Source organism: Lepidothrix coronata, unplaced genomic scaffold, assembly GCF_001604755.1.
Source record: "Lepidothrix coronata isolate B3197 unplaced genomic scaffold, Lepidothrix_coronata-1.0 Scaffold258, whole genome shotgun sequence".
Classification (NCBI taxonomy): domain Eukaryota; kingdom Metazoa; phylum Chordata; class Aves; order Passeriformes; family Pipridae; genus Lepidothrix; species Lepidothrix coronata.
The window spans coordinates 376,065-397,712 of NW_016690438.1; the positions used below are offsets into that span (position 1 = coordinate 376,065).

At 41.1% G+C, this 21,648-nt stretch overlaps 1 protein-coding gene across 1 annotated transcript in view; it reads right to left on the reverse strand.

The window, feature by feature from the left end:
- RFTN1 (raftlin, lipid raft linker 1) overlaps positions 1-20,174 on the reverse strand; it is a 102,893-nt gene extending 82,719 nt beyond the window's left edge. The window contains exons 1-2 of the mRNA XM_017835495.1: positions 20,067-20,174; positions 9,834-9,989 (exon numbers count right to left, since the gene is read on the reverse strand). Coding sequence (XP_017690984.1) covers positions 9,834-9,978 — 145 coding nt within the window. The 5' untranslated portion in view covers positions 9,979-9,989; positions 20,067-20,174. The remainder of the gene's footprint in view (positions 1-9,833; positions 9,990-20,066) is intronic.
- Between the last annotated feature and the right edge of the window lie 1,474 nt (positions 20,175-21,648).

The window sequence follows — 21,648 nt, forward strand, 5'->3', positions numbered from 1 at the left end:
GTCCCACATCCATGGTACCCTCCACTGTCTATAGGGCAGAGAACACAGAAGACTTAAAACTCACGAAGGTAAAGCATGGTCCACTTCTTCCTCCTCAGACAAAGGTAAGGAGGAAGCAGGCAGGAGTCAGCTCATCTGGAGTGTGCTCACAGAGTAGCTGCCACAGCTGCCAGTGGCAGAGAAAGTCAGGAGAAGTTGTCAGGCAGTAGCTGCAATGGTAGCATGTATGAAAATGCAGGAACAGAAAACAAACCCAGAACAGATGTAGAACAGAAATTAAGACGTGTTTCTGCATGTGAAATCTCTTTACAAGTGTCACTGGCAGAGCAACGACAAGCAGAGTCATATGCATGAGACAGACATTGGGACAAAACAGCACCTCCTGGAGTGGCCCCCAGAAAGGCTTGCAAGCCAGATGGGAACATTTTTCAGATACCTTTCCTGCAGGCTGCTTTGAAACATGCAGTGGGATGTCCAGTGTACAGGAAGACACTAACTTTCTTGTCTGAAGTAAAACCCTCAAAACGCACTTAATGTGGTGTAAACTCCCCAGAAGCAACTGCTCCAATCTGGCTGTCTGCTCCTCTTGCACCCCACTATTGATTTAAGATAACACACAGCCTGATACCAGTCAGCGCTCTGCTATGGGGACCCTTGGGCCTGACCCACCAAGACACTGTTACAGGTCATGTGAAATGTCACTTCCATCACAATAGAGACTCTTCATTCTTCATACAAGAAAATGAGAAATATAAAGGGAAACAAAAAAAAAATTCCCCCACAATTAATGTACATCTACTTTCAGTATGAATAAGAGAAGTAATTTCTCAAGATCAAGAGCAGCTGACACCAAAAGGTCCTTTTTTCTCTCAAAGGGGGTATCCTTCTCTCAGGATTAACCAATTCTCAACCTTTCATTTGCGTGAGATTTTAACCAAACAACAATAATTTATTTTGTAAATGTGTTAAGAACTCCATTACAATATTGCACAGATTTTGCATATCATCTTTTATCTGGATGATGTCCAAGAATTTGTAGTAACAAGTCCTAAAATGACTAAGCAGATTACTATAGAGATGATGACTCATCACTTCTCTCCAGTAATAAAACCATAAGGCATTTGTTATTTGAAGTTCCAAGCCACTGTGTGATCTCCTGTTCCAGCTAAACACAGGGGAGGTTTTGTTTCTGAGAAAACAGAATTGGGCCCCTGTGGCTTGAAGAATTTCACCATTCCATCAGAAACGCCTGACCGCCAGCCTTGCAGACTGCCAGGTCTGGCTCCTTAGATCTTGAGCAGCATCAAGAGGATGAAAACCACATGAAGACTGGAAAAATGTGCAAAGTCAAAGGCCAAAGAAAGGACACGGCCACTCAGAAGGATCATGTGCAGTTGCTGATAAAAAGAAAAGGTTTCTTGAAGTTGAGAGCTCCTTTTAGACATATCTGTATTTTTCCATGATGCGAGTGAATTACAGCATTCATGTATGTGTGATGTGCGGTATGGAACTCTGGTAAGAACTCACTAACTACACTAAGAAGAACCTTCAGCTAAGACAGTAGATACAATCAACAACCACATGGTAAGAATGGAGTATTACAGCTACACCATCTTCAGTCTACGAACAGGTGCAGACTAGAAAAGTTAGCATAAACATGACTACTGTGGCACACATTTTTTGACAATGTGGAACATGCATAAATAGAAAAAACACCCTGCAGATGTTCCTTTCCTCCTAGTCCATTTTTGTTTCACACACACCCATTGCCTAAATACACATGCAGAATCCACATAGAAAAAGCGGCTATGATATTGCTAGATGTATTGGGGGTGAGATTCCATAAAAGCATCTAAAAGAAAACTGTATTTCCAATCACAATTGAAAGTACAGTTCCAAAACACATCATACTCATATTCTTTAACATACTTGAGATGTTCTAATACACATAACATATTGTATCAAAGCTTTCATCTAGTCTACAATGTATTTATCCAACTCAGAATAGCAGCGCCACAGTACAGCTGGATCTTGAGGGGACAGGCAGTGCCAGCAAACTTTAGCCTTTTTTCCCATTTGAAATTATTTCAATGGTACAGCTTTCCTGCAGGTATATAACTGGTAAGATATGTGCTAGGAGATTTAATTCATAATATTGACTGGCTTCTTGCCTTAGATTCAGTGAGAACGGTGCTTTGAAGGCCATGATCTAGCTACCAGCACCATGAACTGCCCAGGACCTATTCCCAGTTCTGTCACAGTCATCACAGGACTTTAGATAAAGCTCTTTGTACCTTCTGTTATATTACAATTAAGTGTAACCATAAAGCAAAATGTGACTGAAAGCTTGTATATGCACTCTCAATAAGTGCATATACAATACACAAGTGTGCCTGTGTATTGCAGACATTATCAAGGTACAGATACAGATAAGCTTATACATATAAAAAAAGAAGTGTGTGCATGCAGTCTACTACAACAAGGATCTAGGTACAATAATTACTGAAAGCAAAGCTTCCATTTAGAAACTGAAATATGTTTTAACAGTTTTCACTTGAGTGAAATTTAAAAAATGGTAAAGTTCAAATCTAATGACTCCTTAAAGCAATTACATTTATGATGTAATTTATGGCATTTATCAAACTCCTAACATATGGAATGCTCCTTTTATGTCAAACTGCAAGTTTCCCAAGACACACAAGTTTTATAAACTGTTACAGCAGGAACATTTCACTTTGCTGTGACTCACAATGGCAAGTCCTGAAGGGTTCCGTATTGCTACAGACTGTAGTTCACAACCAAGAGAAAAAGAAAACCAACATCTCATTTCTTCATACCTGCGTTAATAGAAAGGACTGAAGCCCAGATCCAGCAAAACCCTTATGACGATTCGTTTTATCACGTGCATATAATCAAACTAAGTTGAATCGGATACACACGTGGACAAAGCTTTAACAAAGGGGAAGCATCAGCAGGATCTGAGCTACATAGAAGTAATCCATTGGCCTTTTCTGCTCCTCATCTTTCTGCTCCGAACCTGTTATATATTAATCTCCTCTGAAGCAATGTTTTAGTCCATTATAGATGATCTATACACAGTCTGCTTCAAGTTATCACATCTCATAAATAACCTAACAATATTTTGCCGTGCTAATTTTATTTCATCACTCCCAAGGACAAAATGGTGGTAACAGACCTGGTCAACTTGAAATACAAAACTCAAATGCTAATTTAATTTATGTTCTTTTGCTTACAGAAATGAAAACAGAAAATTAAATAACTTCACCAATGGGGAAACATTTGCTTTTAGTAGTCTTAAATCAAATAACACCTGCAAATGCAGAGTTGAAGGTTTTGTTCTTTTTTTTCAATCATACAAGCCACTTGCTTGGAGAAGTGGGTTGGTTTTCTTTATGTTTGGGGGTTCTTTTGTTTTTGTTTTTGTTTCATGAATGGTGAAGAGAAACAGAAAGCAGAAGCCAGGCACAAGTAACTGCTTATAGAGTATAAAAACTACCAATAGGAAGCAATGGTAAGCACTGAAGTCAACAAGTACTATGTTCTGTAGCAAAAACAATTTCCTGACAAAAGATGCATACATATTTTACAGGAAAAATGCTTCTCTATGCACATTTTCCAGTGCATGACACTTCCAATTTCCAAGCAAACTTCTTCTTTCCCCCTCCAAGGGGAAAATTGAGGCGTTTTTTATTAATTTAAGCCTACGTACAATTGAAATTTAATTTCAAATTAAAGAAAACTCAAGTATGGATATAGTCTTAATTATTGATTCTAATATAGTAATGTCCTCTGTAAAAGTTCACTAGTACATTATTTATGTCTTGTACTGGAAAACCAGCAATAAAAATCAAAAGCCCAGCCATAGCAGTTTTAATAAGACTGTAACAAGTATTTTTTGAGCAGTATAACTGGCTCCAAAACATTACAGTAAAGTATCCATATGCTTGTCAAAACTTGAAAGATACACTTTCAGATTTTATATATATATATACACACACACATATATATATATGCACACATATAAATATATAGGCACATATACATGAAAATGTCTCAAATCAGAGTGTTTTATGTATGTAGCAAAATTGTTACACTGAGAGTACTGTCGGGAATGTTGGAATGTAACTAATAATCTTACTTTTAAATAACTTTCTTCTTCTTTTTTTCTTTTACTAAATAGACAAATTCTTGATAATCAGGATAAAAACCATATGTCCATGTATTCATATTATAACTTAAAAACTTCTCTGGAACATGTGAAATATTGCTATTTTTCATTCTGTCAAAACATCTGGATTTTAGTGGTTTTATAGTACAAATGGCTTGTTCAGAGTATAGCCTTTCCCCATTTAAAAAAATTTATACACCCATTTCATTCTCATCACATGGCTAGCACATGTTTCATGCCAACTTTATTCAAGGCCAAAACCTGTCGTAACTCATCAGGCCAATGATTTATTATAGGAATGTAAAGCAAAGCAAAAAAAAAAAAAAAAAGATCCAATCAAGCCAGTCAAAAAAAAATTCTCCTAAATACCAAAAACTTCCACACTATTCCGAGAAGTGAAGAAATAAATTACTATCAGATTCCCAGTTTCTGTCATAATGGAAAAGAAGTAGAAGAAAAGAAATAAAGGATGAAGAAGTTAGCTTAGTTTCTGTATGATCTGTCATTGTAAGCAAAGTTTTCCAAAACCAGTAGATGAGATAAGAGCAAGTAAGGAATGCAGACTATTGAAATATTTCTCTTTCCAAAAAAATAACCAAACAAAAAACAGCTTACCCCATGAAGGCACTGTTGAAAACACGGTTGCTTTAAATTAAGGCTGTTACATTTGCGAGCACATTTCCTCCTGAGGCTTGCTCACCATTTGCCTCTTATTTCTAATAAAACTTGGAGATAGTAGAGGTAGAAGATGATCATTATTCAGCTCCTTTTATATATAAGGAGACAGATGCAAAATAAAAACAATTTTTTACTTTCGGGCAGGTGATATAATCTTTTGGGTTTGGGGTTTTTTCCCCAGTAAAGGTCTGAAGTATATACAGATAGACCCTAATTTGTCTCTTCCAGCTTTCTAGCAAAAGGTTTGCTGCAGCATTCATCTAATGCTACTGTCTTTTACTTTCCTCAAATGTTTTATTGTTATAAAATTCAATCATTGCCACTTAACATTAGTACTGTCTCAAAGGCAGTGAGAAGGCAACCAACTGAGTAAGTGTGAAGTGAGGATTTGCCAGCAGAATGCTAGAAAAACATTCCTGTTGCAGATACAGGTATTGTACACCTTCTCCTAGGCATTACCTGCACCTGTTGCACGGCACCAGTGGGAGTGGCCGGTCTCTGAGACAGAATGACTCCAAGGAGCGGCAGAGGAAATGACTGGGGGTCAAAACCTGTCTGAAGAAACCTGCTGAAGATGGAGATGACACGAAACTGGACCGTACAGTGACAGATGAGCCTGACTTTGTGAAGGAATGACAGCAACAAGATGACAGCGAGGTGGGCAGAGTTCAGGAGCTGGATGAGCCCACCAGGAATGAAGTTATGTGTCACACTTGGGGCAACCAAGTACTGTCACTGCTGTCAGCAGAGGGAAGATGTTGCTCTTCCTCTGCACCTCCTCTGGAACTTTGCCAACCCAGAAATGAGCCACCCAATTCACAAATCTAATAATGTCTTCTTCACAAGTAAAAATGCATTATGATTTTATCAATTTAATTTGGTGTGATTTCACCTGAGGGAGAGCAGCAGCCTATAAGCTTTGGACAGTACAGATGACTAAAGAATAGAGCACAGGATGACACTGTCAAGGGACAACATGGAAGACAGACTGTGATTTCTTGGAAGAGAGACCACCTTAGGAGAACCAAGAAAGGTAATGCTCATAAGCAGATATTATAAAGCCAATAACTCAAAACAAGCATGCCCACCTCAAGGTTTTGAAATGCCTTAGGAAGGTGCCCCTTATTCCTCAAGTGCCAGTCTACACTAGATGATAACCCTTTGCTGGTATCAATTTCCACACTTGCTCAAGAAATAAAGGACAGTGGCAAATCTAACCATTTTAATTCTGAAGAACCATGCAGATTATCAGCGTGGGGCACACAACAGAAACCAATGGGTTCTCCATAGTCTACTTCCTTGAAAGTTTGGAAAATCTTTCCCTAGATACTTTACTTTCAAGTATATCAATCTTGTAACACTGGGAAATGTAAAGATGAAGTTTATGCTTGCAACCTTATTTCTGCCTTTTGCATCTATACATTATTTATACAGTACTTAAACAAGTGATCAAACGCTATTTCCACTGGACATCTGCATCAATGCAGAGCAAGGCAAAAGTTTGAAAAAGAATAAAAATATTTAATACAGTAGCATATTTCTTATATTCCTTTAGCTGTGTATGCCAGAAGGTAAACAGTAACCAGAAACAGCAAGCAAGCAAAGTTAAACTTCTAACAAACACAGCAGAAAAATGATCACCAGGACAGTATTTTATCCCCGTTTTCAACAGTGATGCTAAGAGAATGAGCATTGCCAGCAGTTCAAGGGAGGTAATCCTTAGCCTCTACTCAGCCCTAGTGAGGCTGTCTCTGGAGTGCTGTGTCGAGTTCTGGGCTCCTCGGTACAAGAGACACATGGAGCTCCTGGAGCGGGTCCAGCAGAGAGCTACAAAGATGATTAGAGGACTGGAGCATCTCTCCTAAGAGGAAACGCTCAGGGAGCTGGGCCTGTTCAGCCTTAAGAAGAGACAACTGAGAGGGAATCTCATCAACGAATAGAAGTATCTGAAGGGAAGGTGTCAAGAGGATGGAGCCAAGGTCTTCTCAGTGGTGCCAACCACTAGGACAAGAGGTAATGGGCAGAAATTGACACACAGGAAGTGCCACTCGAACATGAGAAAGAACTTCTTCACTGTATGAGTGACCGAGCACCGGAAGAGATTGCCCAGAGAGATTGTGCAGTCTCCCCTATTCGATATATTCAAGAACTGTCTTGACACAATCCTGTTGAATGGGCTCTGTGATGACTCTGCTTGAGGAGGGAGGTTGGACCAGATGACCCACTGTCGTCCCTTCCAATCTCACCCATTCTGTGATTCTGTGAGTTCATAATAGTGTGTGCTGATTTAAAGAAGGTCCTGTTTCTTTTCCTGACAACATATTCCCACCACTTATACCGGCTCCAGCCTTCTTCAGACCCTTCCACAAGACACTGTTATGGCAGAGGATAACCAAACAAAAAAGCTGCATAACCTGCCAGATACATGAGTTAAATCAATTCACAGAGCTGAATAGGAGGCAAGAGAGGAGAGCAGTATCTTCCCAAGCTGCAGAAAACTTACATCCACCCAGCTGCCAGTCAAACTGCACATGCCACATTCTGGAACTGGTCTCTAATTATCTGGATATCAGATTTGCCAATATCTGCAGTTCTAAACCGCAGATATGACGAGCATACACCTTTACGTCTGAAGTCCATATGAGCTGCTTTTGGAACACATGAGGAAATGCTAAGCATTTGGAAACCTTCTGGCAGTAACCTGTGAATTAGCTCCCACTTGCAACATGGAGAGATAATCGCATCCTTCTCACCATTAAGATTAAACGCTAGTGAGAAATACATTTATCAGAGCAGTCAGTGTTACAGAAAAGCTCCAGAGAAAAATGAGTACCTGTCTGCACTGCCAGGCTCCCTGTTCTTGTAAATAAGGCCCAGCATAAGGATACAATAACGTACTCTGCAGCCACTTATAACTTAATATGGCTTATTCTAAAAACCCAATGAAGCAGAAAACTTGTGGAAAAAATGATGTCAGGAGATATATACACACACTGAAAGGGCTAAAGTAGATTCACAGAAGACAGACTTCACAATCCAAATGTTCTTTTTACACAGCTATGAGCACACCATTTTTAGAAGCCTTTGAATCCACACAGATATAGGTGAAACACTCATCGTTAACTCTGGTTATCTACAAGGGTTATTTCTCAGCAAAAATGTAAATCAACCAGTGATGCCGTTACCAAGAAAACTCTGGAACAATGTAACACCACATAGCACGATGTGAGCCTTCGTACAGCCAAAGACTAGAACATGGACGGAGCTGCATAACCACAACCTGTTGCCCTGCCCATCCTGAGAACACACAGTCTTAGGTGATACTAAGAATAAAAAGCAGGAACAACCGCTCCATCCCCTCCACATCAGCCTATCTGTTGACATTTTCAGAGGCTGGAGTGATGGGGATACAACATGCCCAAGCAAAACTCAATGGGAACGCCAAAGATGACACTTCATGAGGTATCAGGAGAATGCACATGCTAAAGTTTGCGAGGCAGCCAGACAGAACAGTGATGAACAATCCAGAAAAGCCCACAGAAGCGTGTCCTCAATATTAATTCACTTTTACTAATGACACAACTTGCAGTACATCTCAGTAAAAGCTGTCAAACTATCAAAGGACATAAACAGTTCACTTTGAAATAAAAATACATAAATGTCTAAACAACTGCAATACATAAATATGAAAAAAATTCCTCTACCATTTGCTTGGTGCTCTCAATAACAGCAGTGCATCCCAATTAGCGTATCAAAAAACACTGGAGAACACAAGTGCTGGAGGCACGCACTAAAAGTCTGCAAAGACAAAATTTCTCAACTCTCACATTGCCCACAGAAGCGCAGCCCTGTCCAACCACCTATTCCAAACCTCCACCTTTTCCCAAATTCCAGTTTACATGCAGCAAGTTTTAAAAACCAACAAATTCCCATTACTCCGGACTGACACGCTGAACTGCACAAGAGGTGTCACATCAAGCAACGTTACCAGCAGCTCTTTGTCTCACACCGTGAGAGAGGCACCGCTTTGGCTTTTCCTCTGACCTGACTTGCAAAACAAGACAAGTCACAGGGCAAAAGCACAGAGGCTCCTACCTGGCATCCTGCCAGCTAGCTGTAACAGATTTTGGTACTGTGTTGTTTTATATATAGCAAGAAGCAGGTCTCAGCCTTCTGCTCAAGCTTCAGATTTCCAAATGGTGTGAGGAGTAATTGCTTGTAGAACAGGCTAATTCTGAAGTGAAAGAGGGCAATGGCAATGGTGTGAGCAAAACTGGCAGTGATACCTGATGTCAATCAGCAGGGAAAGAAATGGAATGTCTGTGGATTATCATGTGACTTAAAACAAGACTATTTCAGAGAGAAGAAAAAACCTAAGGTAAAAATTGCATGAGACTGGACCATCACCCCTTTGATGTTTCAGATCTTCAGTGCCACCCACCATCCTGTTTCCATCTACATGGGTGCACCTGTGAACATCTGTAACTGCATAAGAGTTATTTAAGGCAAGTTAGCAAAAACGAAAACACCAGCTTCTCAAAATATCCCCGAGAGACCACAAAGAGCAGAAAGGGAAGAAGAAAAAAAGAACAGTAAAGTATATAACCTGGCAGACTTGAATGGCTTTACCATATGAAACTTGGGTAAAATGCAAATTAAGGAAACAAACATCTATACCAGAGTAAAAAAAAAACAAAAAAACAAAAAAAAACCAACCAAAAATAGGGGGTGGGGTGTAAAAGAACCTAAAATCTGATAGCCTATAACTACCTCTAAGGTTAAAAATTAACACAAAATTCTCACTAAGCTCTCAGCATGTAAGTATTATGACTGAAGAGAAGGCATTATACCTAAAGAAACTGAAGACATTTAAAAAACTTAACTACTATTAAAAGCTATTATGAAGCAATTAACATGTTAATCTGAATAGAAAAAAAAAATCTAAAGAAAAATACTGTGTACTTACTATCATTTAGTGTTGTGAAGTCCAAGAATCGATACTCATAGCAAACATCTATCTTGGTTTCTACCTGAGGCCTCTTCAAAGTTGAATAGATATTACCAGGTCGTTTTTCATCATGCTTCTCTAGTTTGTTCAATCCACAACCCATTTCAGCAGCTCCTGATACAAAGACAGGGAAAGGGAAAAGGGAAAACGCATAAACACGATTAATTTTTATTTTTTTCTTTCTGGTTTCATGCCCTACACTAGTACATTTGGTGATTTTTAATTTTAAATACAAGCTAACTACAAACTACATGAAATAGTATAATTAAATAAATGCTCAGATAGTAACTGAAGTATATAGTACTCATATCAACCCTCAGGCATGCTATTATTTTATTGGAAAATTGACAGTTTAATGCATGTATTTTGCATCTTTCAAATGTATTCAATAGTATACTCTGGAAGACACATATTCCATTATAAAAAGTAGCTGAAAATCCAAAATAACTTGCTAATATAAAGGTTGACAACTTAATAATAATTTCTATATATGCAACTACTATGAGAGCAGCTAGTATTAAGCTTTACACAGATCTCTGTAACATTAAAATTAGTATCTAGCCTTCTAATTCAATGGAAGAAGCAGGTCTGCAGAGAACTAACAGCATTTACAAAACAAACTCACTTCCTCCTGCCTCATTTTTTTAGGTAAACCACCGGAAATAATGGCACTTTCCAGAAGCCACGTTCAATACTAAAGAGGCGCATGGCTACAGAACTGGACTAAATAAATACATTTCCCTTTAATAAGCTGCTAGTCCACAAGATTTTAAAAGATGACTTCTGACAACCATTCCTGCTACACACTAAATGTTTCTCAATATCCCGCCCATTATGGCTTATCTGAGCATGAAAGAATGGAAGAACTGCCTGGTTAAAATACTTAGATGATCCAAACTCTCTCATTCCTCTCACCAGCACTGGTGGGAATGAAGCAAATTATTTCAACCAGCAGCAAGCATGAAACAATAAAGACAGATCAAGTAGGTTTTTCATTACAACCCACCCAGCATCCTGCCTCCACCTACATGGAGAAACTCATGCTTTTGGGATGGAGAGGGAAACGCAGAATTAACACTCAGTAGTGACAGAGTGGCTCCCACAGGCCATTCCGCACCCCTCAAGGCATGGGATCCATTCAGTGTAAAGAAACTGCACAGAGCATCAGGAAGATCAGTGTTACAGCCTCCCTGCAACCTCCAGCGTACAGCAATGAGCACGTGAAAAACTTCAGTCACAGACTAGGGCTGCCTTTACCTTGACAGTTCATAAACCTAAAGAAGAAAATGAAAACCTTGTTCAGATTGCCCATCTCCAAAGAGCTGCTTGCAAGCTCATGCCACAGGTCCATCCCCCAAATGCTTAGAAAGTTAAGTCAAATTTCCAGCCTCGATATATTTGGAATCTACTTGAAGAAATTTATTTATACTTATATTGTGCTCTAACTTTTATACATTTTTTCAGTCCCTCATATTTCCTTGTGAAATCATTCTTATTAATAGTTAACCAAATCCCTTAGCATATTTCAGTAAGACAAATGTTTTCGAGTCCTGTTCTGCCATTTCCAAGACAGGATCTCTGTTCCCTTCACCACCCCACTCACTCTCATTTGCATCAGTGTTCTCATTTCTCTACATGAACACAGGTGACCATATGCTCAAAAAGAGATCTTAACAAGGCTTATTAAAATAACACTGATGCTTCCTTGTCTCTACTGCAAATAACACACCTACTGCACCCAAGATCATCACTCACAGCTAAATCATCACGTTCACAGTTTACTGTCAACTTCCCAGCAGACAAAGAACCTGTTTCTCTTTATTTTTATCCAACACAGCTAACTGGGAAGTTTCCAACTCATCCCTCATAACTTTGCTATATTTCTTTGCATTTCTACTGCTCAGTAATAATCTTATCCCATTCTCCTGCATTCCTGGAAGAAAGAGCTGGAAGTCTTTCCAGGCTCAACAATACCACCCATCTTCTGATCATCTGCAGAGTCCATAAATGCATACTTACATCTTCTAGCAAAGTCACTAATAAATAGATCAAAACTGGACTGACCAACACACCAAACTTGAAAAAAGCAACATAGTAAATATTTGATGACACAAAACCTGGAAACAGAAAAAAACATTTCCTAGAAAGACCTGCAGCATCAAAAAAAGTGGATGATGTATCATATGTGTTCCTGAAGTTTCAACATTTGGTGGATTCATCCAACAGAAAACAACCTTCCCTGATTACTTTGAGAGAAAAGTAAAAACTACTTTAACAATTTCTACCAATGAAATCAAGGTTTGGGACTTTTTTTCTCATTTGGCATTTAATGCTGAAAATCCCCAGGATCTTTTTATTTTTCCCAAAGTGATACTTTCTACCATTTTTTTTTTTTTTTGGTAGTGACAACTACTACCATCTTTGTATATACAGCAGGTTCTTTTGTCTGCCTGTGCAATATTATTAGCTTCAGTTTAAAATGTTATTTATTTTAATACACAAACAGCTACCGCATATTAATGAGCCTAACAAGATACTAGGCATTTTTGCATGAGCTGTAATGGAATACATCTAGCAGTGTACTTGTGCTAGTAAGGAACTGAGATAGTAGTAAGTATTAGAAAGTGTATCAAATTTCCTGTTTCAGCAGTAGGCCGGTAATTCTTATACATCTTAAGTACACGGGACAGCACTTCATAAGGAAAAAAACTCCATTTCAGAGGTCATTAGGCCACAGTGCCTGCAACCTTTGGTTATACAAACAGTCTGAAATCCACAGGACTCTTCAGAGAGTGATGGCAGCAGAAGTAGGTCTCAGGGACTCAGTATTTCACGTTGTGGAGAGTTGCATTCTTTCCTAAATTGGGGTGAAAGTGCTAGAAAATACAAGCCTGTGCTTCCAGCAGCAGCCACAGACACTCTCCTGTGCCTCTCCAGCGAGCACTTCCTCAGCCCTTTGGAGAAAAACTGGTCAACCCTCATTGTCCATGTGAGCGATGACCTCTGCGAACACTGACAGCCCACAAGCCATTCAGCATGGAGATACCTGCCCAGTTGGAAATGGACTGAAAACACTCTTTTTTTGGTGCTAATTCCCTAGTGATTGCTTACTAGAAGACTGATTTTCATCTTTGTGCTTCTTGGTTAAAATTTCAATCAATATCTTTGAAGATAAATGCTTCCTCACATTTCATTAAGTATACACACTTATGTTACTTAAAGCATGCATATGGAAAAGGATGATGGAAAAGGATGTTTTCTCTTGAAAAAAAATGAGGGATCAAGAGAAAAAATTAAGCTTCACAACATCACAACCTTTTCCACAGTAATTAGGATGCAAGCCCTACAGCAGTAGAAAACAAATCTTAAAAAATAAAGTTCCTACTTTAATAAAGGAGTCTAAGTATTAAAATAGTTCCAGAGATGCAGGAATACTTACAGTTTCCTCAAATATACTGGTGATGTATATATGACAAGTCACTACTGAATCACCAAAGTCTCCTCAAAGTTATCCCACAAACTTCCTACTGAGACAGCTTGCTTTATAACCTTCCAAAGACTTTTAACATTAGTTATTACCCCCTTCCTTTCATTTCCAGCAAAGTTAGTGCTGTTCAGAGTCTTCCCACCATCGTCTGACAGTATCTCCTTGCTTTTCAGTTACAAATTCAGTTACCAACAGGACATTATTCACCTTATTAATTTTCTACACTGGAGTTATTATCAAAGAGTGCTGTAAGAAATATTCATCACTGATGTATTCAAAGTAACCTAAACACATTTCAATCTACTTTTTCAGGAGGTATATTATTTGGCTATAAGGGATGTTTAAGGTTACTGTACAACTTATATTTATCCTGGCTTTCTATACTTGCATGTGAATTCCACTTTTTTTTTACTCATATTAAAACAAAATATTATCACCAATATCCACTTTTTAGTAAATTGAAAAACAATTCTTCAAAAACACTACCAAATTTTCAAATTCTTTTTGCTCTGCAGTAGGTTCTAAGACACACATTTTCTTTCTCATGAATGCCAAAATTAATTATCAAGTCACAAGTTCCTTACTTACAAGAAATACCTTCAAAAAGTAACATCTAACGAAGAATATTAACCACTAAAATTAAGATTTAGCTATGAGCTCTTACAACTACACATGCCAGAAAAACTAATTCTGTCAATAAACTCAGAGTGCAAATTATCTTACACATGCTTTATGATCTTGTTAATCTCAAATTTTTCATGTGTTCAGCCATGTGATGATAAAACTAGAACTGAAACCCAAATCTAACAACAGATTGGGTTTTTTTAGTCTGTATCTCACTTTAATTCTGAAAAGCATCAAAAATAGAAGGTACAATGAGTTGCTGAACAACAGCAAAGCCTAGTCAATTAATTCTTAAGTTTCTCTTGTGAATGACAGCAAAGGCCTTCACTGGTTAGGGAAGGAGCAGCTTGCTTCTGCAAACCGAGTTCAAAAATGTAACCCAGAATTCGTACAACCCAAGCAAATGTCCAACTTGCAAGCCACAGAAAAAGCCTCCTGCTGCCACCTCCTCCTCCCCATTACTGTCCTCCCTCGTGAACTTCAGGAGCAGAGGAGCTCTGCGGAGCATCTGGTAAACAGGACAGAAACTCACCCTAGCACGGCACATGACCTCCCCGTGAACACTCCTTCCCAAAAAATGACAACAAATTGCACTCAGCAAGAGAAAAAAAATATCCAACAATATTTCCATTTTTAATCACCTCTGCGACCCACGAAAATTAGTGTATCTCGAATATAACATCAGAATTTTTACAGCTTTTATAGAGATGCACAGAGTTCTCAACTAATGATCTCTGAACCTAAGCTTTCTAAAATACCCTCTGCAGCTTGGGTTTGCTTTCTCACGTTGCTAGGGTGTGTCCAAAATAGATTAAATACAACAAGTTCAGAATTAGCAAAGAACAATAAGGATAAAATAACACCATGTAGCTAACAAATTATTTTCTTGTTAATAGTTATTCAGGCCCCAGGAAAAGAGCACAAAGAAAAGGAAGAGGAAAAAAAAACCCTTGCCTTTGATCTGATTTTCTGTTTGGAGGTTTTGGGGGACAAATTAAACTAATTTTCTGATTTATTGATCCATCCTTTCATGAAACTCCATAACAATTTATCTTCAAGGAATAATAATGAAAATTACACTGAAATGTAACAGAACCACATGGCTAATGGAAGCTTGACTACATTACCAGAGTAAGCAATTTAAGGGATTTTTATCAATTAAGTACATATTGGCTAAATAGTTTATTTCAACTGTATCAATGCATTGTGTCGATGACTACTTAGGGGGATAATTTGAAAAGAATTCTGATGCAATTCTTTTAAATACTTATAATATTAGAATCAACTGCTAAGTATATAGCATCAGATAGAATATTCTAACAAACATATAAATGTAATACGCTACCATCTGAAATAGAACCAAGGTAATTTTAGTATTTACAATGTGCTATTTGGACAATTCATGCTAGTCAGCTTATTTTTAAGCACAATTAGGGAAAATAAGTTTTCCCGCATTAGTATTTTTAAAGTGTTTATTGTCCAGGACTAGTGACTGCATTCTGTAAGCTTTATCACAAATTATTTTTTAAAATACATATAATAAGTTACTGCTAAAGTTCCTTTCACAAAATTATGGAATATAGTATTCTTACTGATGAGTGCAGCAGCTGGGAAACAAGATAACTGCAATGTATTAATAGGTTTTCTCTCTTGATTTTAAGACCTTTCATCCTCGTTCCTCCTTTCATGGGTAATACTTAGGTACCTCACAGGGATGCTAGAAGGCATTTACAAATAATTACAGGACTTCACATTTGTTGTGTAGTAACGAGACATGCTTATTTTCTTAAACCCTCACTCCTGCAATCTTGACCTTTCTATTTTCAACATAATAAGCACTTCATGCTCAGTTCACTTGCTAGCATGTGGTCACTTAATTCTTGCATCCTTCCCACTCTGCAAAAAACCAGAGTGTTTAGTCCCCCACTCAGCTCTAAACAAACCCTGAGAGAGCTTGCAAATTATGGTCAAGTCCCTTTCCTAGCATAGTTAAAGCAACGAAGCAAAGGAGGAATAACAAGGCAAAAAAACAGCATAACTGAAGCAAAGAATTAAGAACATCAGACCTGACAAACTGGGTGTACAAACAAACAAAGAAAGCAGAATAGTACGCCAGGATGATCCTTTGTCAGTTCCTAGAACAGAACCCTGTCCGTGACATATCCCCATTTTTCCTGCCCTGGTTTACCACTGCATAGGTTTTTTCTGAGATTACACCGTTTAAGAGGGAAATTCCTTACCAAGAGATACATTTGAAAAAAAAAGGGAGATCAAGTGGGTGTTACCAGAGGAAAGTATGTAAGCGTATACTCAATAAATACTGAAATAATTTTTATTTGTGGAGATGGATCTTTTGTTTAAGTAACTTAAGTTTACCAAACAATTCGAAAGATTCTTAAATACTTACTTTGAAAATACAAAGAATAATTACCATAAATCCCATAATTACCAATAGTCCCATCTATTGTTGGATGTTACAGCTGACCAATTTTTTTCACCATATACTTACAAGTTTGACCAGTGCTGTCAGGATTTTAGACTGGAGGCTGATAACTAAATCTCAGCTTACAGAAAGGTTGGTGAAAGAATAATCCCAGATTTATCCTTTATCATTGATTTGATTTAAATTAAACTGCAGAGCAACCCAAGTAAATCTGCAATTAAGGTTTCCAATTTCTAAAAGCAAATCTCAAAAACTAAAGAATTCATTAGTGAGATGAACAGGAACAAACAGGAGGATGTGAGCACAGGGGAGGTCTGGAACATGTTTAAACTATAATATGAGTATCTGCAGAACTTAGAACCCAAGAAAGTGACAAGAGGATTTGTAAGAAGGTTTCCAGACACAGCAAGACGACTTACTTAATAAAGAAGGAAAGCTAGAAAAAGCAGAGAGATGTCAAGGGACAGGAACAAAGTTCAGCAGAGGAAACTATAGTCTTGGATCAAGAAACACCAGCATGAAATGAAATGTGCCAGAAGCCAAGGCAAGTTGGAGAGGTCAAAGATAGCACAACTCAACAAAAGCAGAACACAAATCAGGACTAACCTGGACTCATACCAAAAACTCTGGATGCCCTGTCATAATGAACTGCATTTCTACAACTAAAAACCAAACTATTGCATCGGGTTTGGTACTGTCTCCCTGGGAGACATGAAAATGTACTGACTACAGAAAAAAAAAATGGAGAAGAACATAATTTGGCCAATTAAGACAATTTCTAGTCTAGCCTCAAGAGTTTCTAAGCTTGAGGAAGAAAACAAAGTAATACATGGATAAATACAATATGGATTCCATGAAGTTAGAACAGACTACCCTGAGAGGTCTTGTATACCCAAGTTACAAAGAAAGCACAGCCCTAGCATGCAGCATGTCAAATAACACGCCACTATGATAACATGATTTCAACAAACTCTTATTAGGTGCTATTGTCCTTACTGCAGTGTTCAAAACACTGACTTGGGCTCAACTCTGCTGCCCTGTATAACACACACTTACTTTGCTCTGTGCTGTCCCTGGGCCTGTAGGTCATCAGGCCACCTCTATGGGCTTCCTGCCCATACCCAGGGGCTGCCATCAGCCACACTTAACCCCCTCTAGGGAAACAAAGCTGGGGTTTATGTGTGTGCATGCGGGGAAGAGCAAACAGGATCAGGGAGAACTGGTGGAAGAGGAAGTCAAGTTGTGCTAGTGTTGGGGAGCAATCTGAGGAACACTAGGCTGGTGGGAGACCCTTGTTTTCTACCCTACCCACATCCCCCTGTAATGCTCATCCAAAATATCTCATACTTGGTGATACCACGATGCTGTCTTTCAGTACAGCAAAAGATTCAAACAGTACCTCGTATTTCTAGAAAATACTTTCGCACAGGGTATTTCTGGTCAAGATAACAAAGTGTTAATGTCACTGAACAAGGCACAGGTAAAATTTATCTCAAAACACCACATGCAAATGTTCAAGCGAGTTGCCTCCCCTGAAGACAGGAGACTACAAAAATGCTAAGAAGGACTAGAGAACTACCCTGAAAAACATAAGGGAAAATCACAGCAGCTAACATTTGTTGTCTAGAAAATAAAGACTGAATGAACCTGACAAAAGTATGTGTAGGAATGTTAGGAATCCAACTTTCCTTTAAAGTTAGCCCCAAACCACTCTGAATCCACAGAAAACAGGTATGAAAAACAGATGCATACTGCAATGTATGCACAGCTGCTTCAGGACAGTGAGTAAAACCATGGTAAAACACAAAACTAGACAAACTAGACGGTTCTATGCTTACTGCCTTTTGCCAGTTTGCTATGGAGCAAAACCCCAGCCAACTGATTGAGGGCAAAAGCTATAGTGGATCACTGGTGTCAGGTGTGAAACTGTGGGATCTCACATAAAGCTGGGGATGGAATAATAATATTTTTTACTTATTTTAAATACAAACTTCATCAATTTTGATTTTTCTTCTTCACAAGTCTATGACTCCAGCTTTTACACCACAGAGTCTGAGACCACTTCATTATACCCAACATGGTATTTGCATTTCCCAGTACCGCAGCTCAGAACTCCCTTAGGTATTTAATCACAGCTGTATACAATCATTTCATGCTACATTCTCATTCTTGGAACAGGGAATGCCAGCATTCACAGGGTGGAAAGCCCCTTGTCTATGTAACTAACTTGAGGTTAAGTAAGATTCCTAAAATAACCCTTCATTCTGAGACTTTTCTTTTTCCTTAGAGAAAATAGAAATTAAATATGATCAGAAATTAAATGTGATCACTAGCACTGTGATTGCCAGCAACTTGTTATTCAGTACTAGAAGCTGAAATGGACTGGATTCATTAAAAATAAAACATAAAAGTAGACGTACAAAAAGATTTCCCCTCGTAAGCTGGAGATCAGCTAAGTCTTCATAATGTTAGTTATTCTCCTTCTAAATACATAAATAAAATCATTTTTTTTAAAAGGGAATAAAAACAGAAGTGGCATAGAATCATACCACAGCTTCCAAAGTTTGGCTGAAAACATTAAAGAACATTCTGTCAGGTATAATTATATTTTTATCATTTTAAATCCAGCAATCGCTTTAGCACAACAGCCACCCCTACCAAGACCACAAGTGGGCTCCAGCACCGCTCCCCGTCCTGCCACACAGCAGCCTATGGTTCAGCTCGTTTCCTGGGTCCGAACTGGAAGCGCTCCGGAGGGAAGCACGCTCAGGCGTAATGGAAAACAAATGTCTCCTATTAATTATTAGACTAAGCTGAAAGTACCACAGAAGAGCTCTAAAAGTCCATCCAACTAAATTCCCCTTTTCCAGAAACACACAGGCTGTGAGAAGAGGCAGCTCTGACAAGAATTCAGATAAACCAGAGATGTATTTCATACTCAGACGCACAAATGCTGACCCACGGTCATCCTGCCTCTCTTTACATTCCAAGAAAAACGTGCTGAAACAGCATCGAGAACTCTAAAAGGCATTTAAACTATAAAACAGCGACTGTAAAAGCCCAAACGCCAGCCAGCCACACGGCAGCACGCCGCGGCACCGCCGCCTCCAGGTGCCCGGCATGTAAGAGGGCGCCGGGCTGGGCGGGCGGACACCCGGCTCCTCTCAGAGCTCCGCTCCCGGCTCTGCCCCACGGCGGCCACGGCTGGACACGGAATTCCGCGCTGGCTGGGAGAGACTGCCAGCACTGCCGCCTGCGGTCCCCCCGGGCCGAGCCCGGGGGTCTCTGCACACACGGAATGACAGGACGGCGTCTTCCCGGGCGGGCTCCGCTTCGGCCCCTCGGCAGGACCGCGGCGGGCGGACCCTTCGGAGAGGCTGCACAGACCGCAAGCCGCCGGGGAGTGGGCAGGAGGCAGTGCCCCTCTGTGCCCCGCGAGGGTCTCCAGCAGCCCCTTCCTAACCAGGGCACGCCGGGCCAGCCCGCGCCCCGCTCCGAACTTCGGGAGCCAGAGCACCGGGACGAGCCGGAGCCCCGGAGCGGTTTTTCTCTCTCCGCGCCGACCCTGCCCAGCAGCAACCCCCTCCCGCCCCCTCGCCGAGTTTGCCCGCCGGGCCGGAGGGGTGCACGGCGGTACCTGGGGCAGGCGGCGGGCGAAGCGCAGCCCGGCGGTGCTGAAGGATGCCCGGCGGGCGGAGACGGCCGGCCCCGCTGACAGCGCTTCCTCCTCCTCCTCTGGCTGCCGCCCGTGCCCGCCCGCCGCGCTCCGGGGCCGCTCCCCCCTCGGCTCCGCGACAGGGAGGTGCCGGGGCAGCGCCGCGCCGCCACACGGCCCCGCCGCCCGGCACAAAGTTTGTGCGGCGCAGCCCGGGGCGGCGGCTCCGCTCGGCGCTCAGCCCGGCCGGGGGCCGCGGCCACTTCCTCTTCCTCCGAGCGGCGGCGCCGAGCCCCGCGCCCAGCCCGAGCCCGGGCAGCCGTGAGGGCAGCGCCCCTTCCCGCCCGCTCCGGCGACACGGCCCGAAGGCGGATTGCTCCGCCCGCCGGCCAGGGCGGGAAGTCCCCCGTGTACTGCCCGCGTCAGCCCACACCCCGGCCCAGGCACAGCTCCCCCATGTCCCCCCCCATCATCGCTGATGATACAAACTGGGAGGAGTGGCCGGTACCTCCGAGAGCTATGTGGCCCTTCAGAGGGACTTCGATAGGTTGGAGAGTTGAGCAGAGAAGAACCTTCTGAAATTCAGCAACGTCAAATGTAGGGCCCTGCACCTGGGGAGGAATAAGACCCAGGCACCAGTACAGGCTGGAGGCCAACTTGATGGAAAGCAGCTCTACAGAGAAGAACCTGGGGGACAAGCAACTGTCCGTGACCCAGCAGTGTGCTCTTGTGGCCAAGATGGTCAACGGAATCCTGGGATGCATTAGAAAGAGCATTGCCAGCAGGTCGAGGGAGGTGATCCTGCCCCTCTACTCAGCCCTTATGAGGCCACATCTGGAGTGCTGTGTCCAGTTCTGGGCTCCTCAGTACAAGAGAGACATGGAGCTCCTGGAGCAGGTCCACCAGAAAGCTACAAAGCTGGTCAAAGATCTGGAGAATCTCTCTTACAATGAAAGGCTGAGGGAGCTGGGACTGTTCAGTCTCGAGAAGAGGTGACTGAGAGGGGGCCTCGTTAATGTGTATAAATATCTAAAAGCTGGGTGTGAAGAGGATGGAGCCAGGCTCTTCTCGGTGGTACTAACCCCTAGGACAAGAGGCAATGGGCAGAAACTGATGCACAAAAGTTTCTTTATTGTGCAAGTGGCTGCATGCTGGAACAGACTGCTCAGAGTTTGTGGAGTCTCCCTCACTGAAGATATTCAAGAACTGTCTTGATGCAATCCTGTGCCATGAGCTCTAGGATGACCCTGCTTGAGCAGGGAGGTTGGACCAGATGACCCACTGTGGTGCCTTCCAACCTGGCACAGAGTTGGTACTCTGTGACTCTGTACTACAGCTGTGCTCCTTCCCCTCTGCCCCCAGCCAGCATAGGTTTAGTGCTTTCAGCTTCCACACTGTCGAGCCAGAGCTGGGGTCACCACAGTGGAACAGGTCTTCTTATGCCCAGAGCCTTGCATATCTCTTTTCAACATGCCTGTTCTCTCAGATGGTGGCAAGCCCTCCCAGCTCCAGGTCAAATGAGTTCAGCTCACTCAGCCTCTCCTTGCAGGACACATGCTCCAGC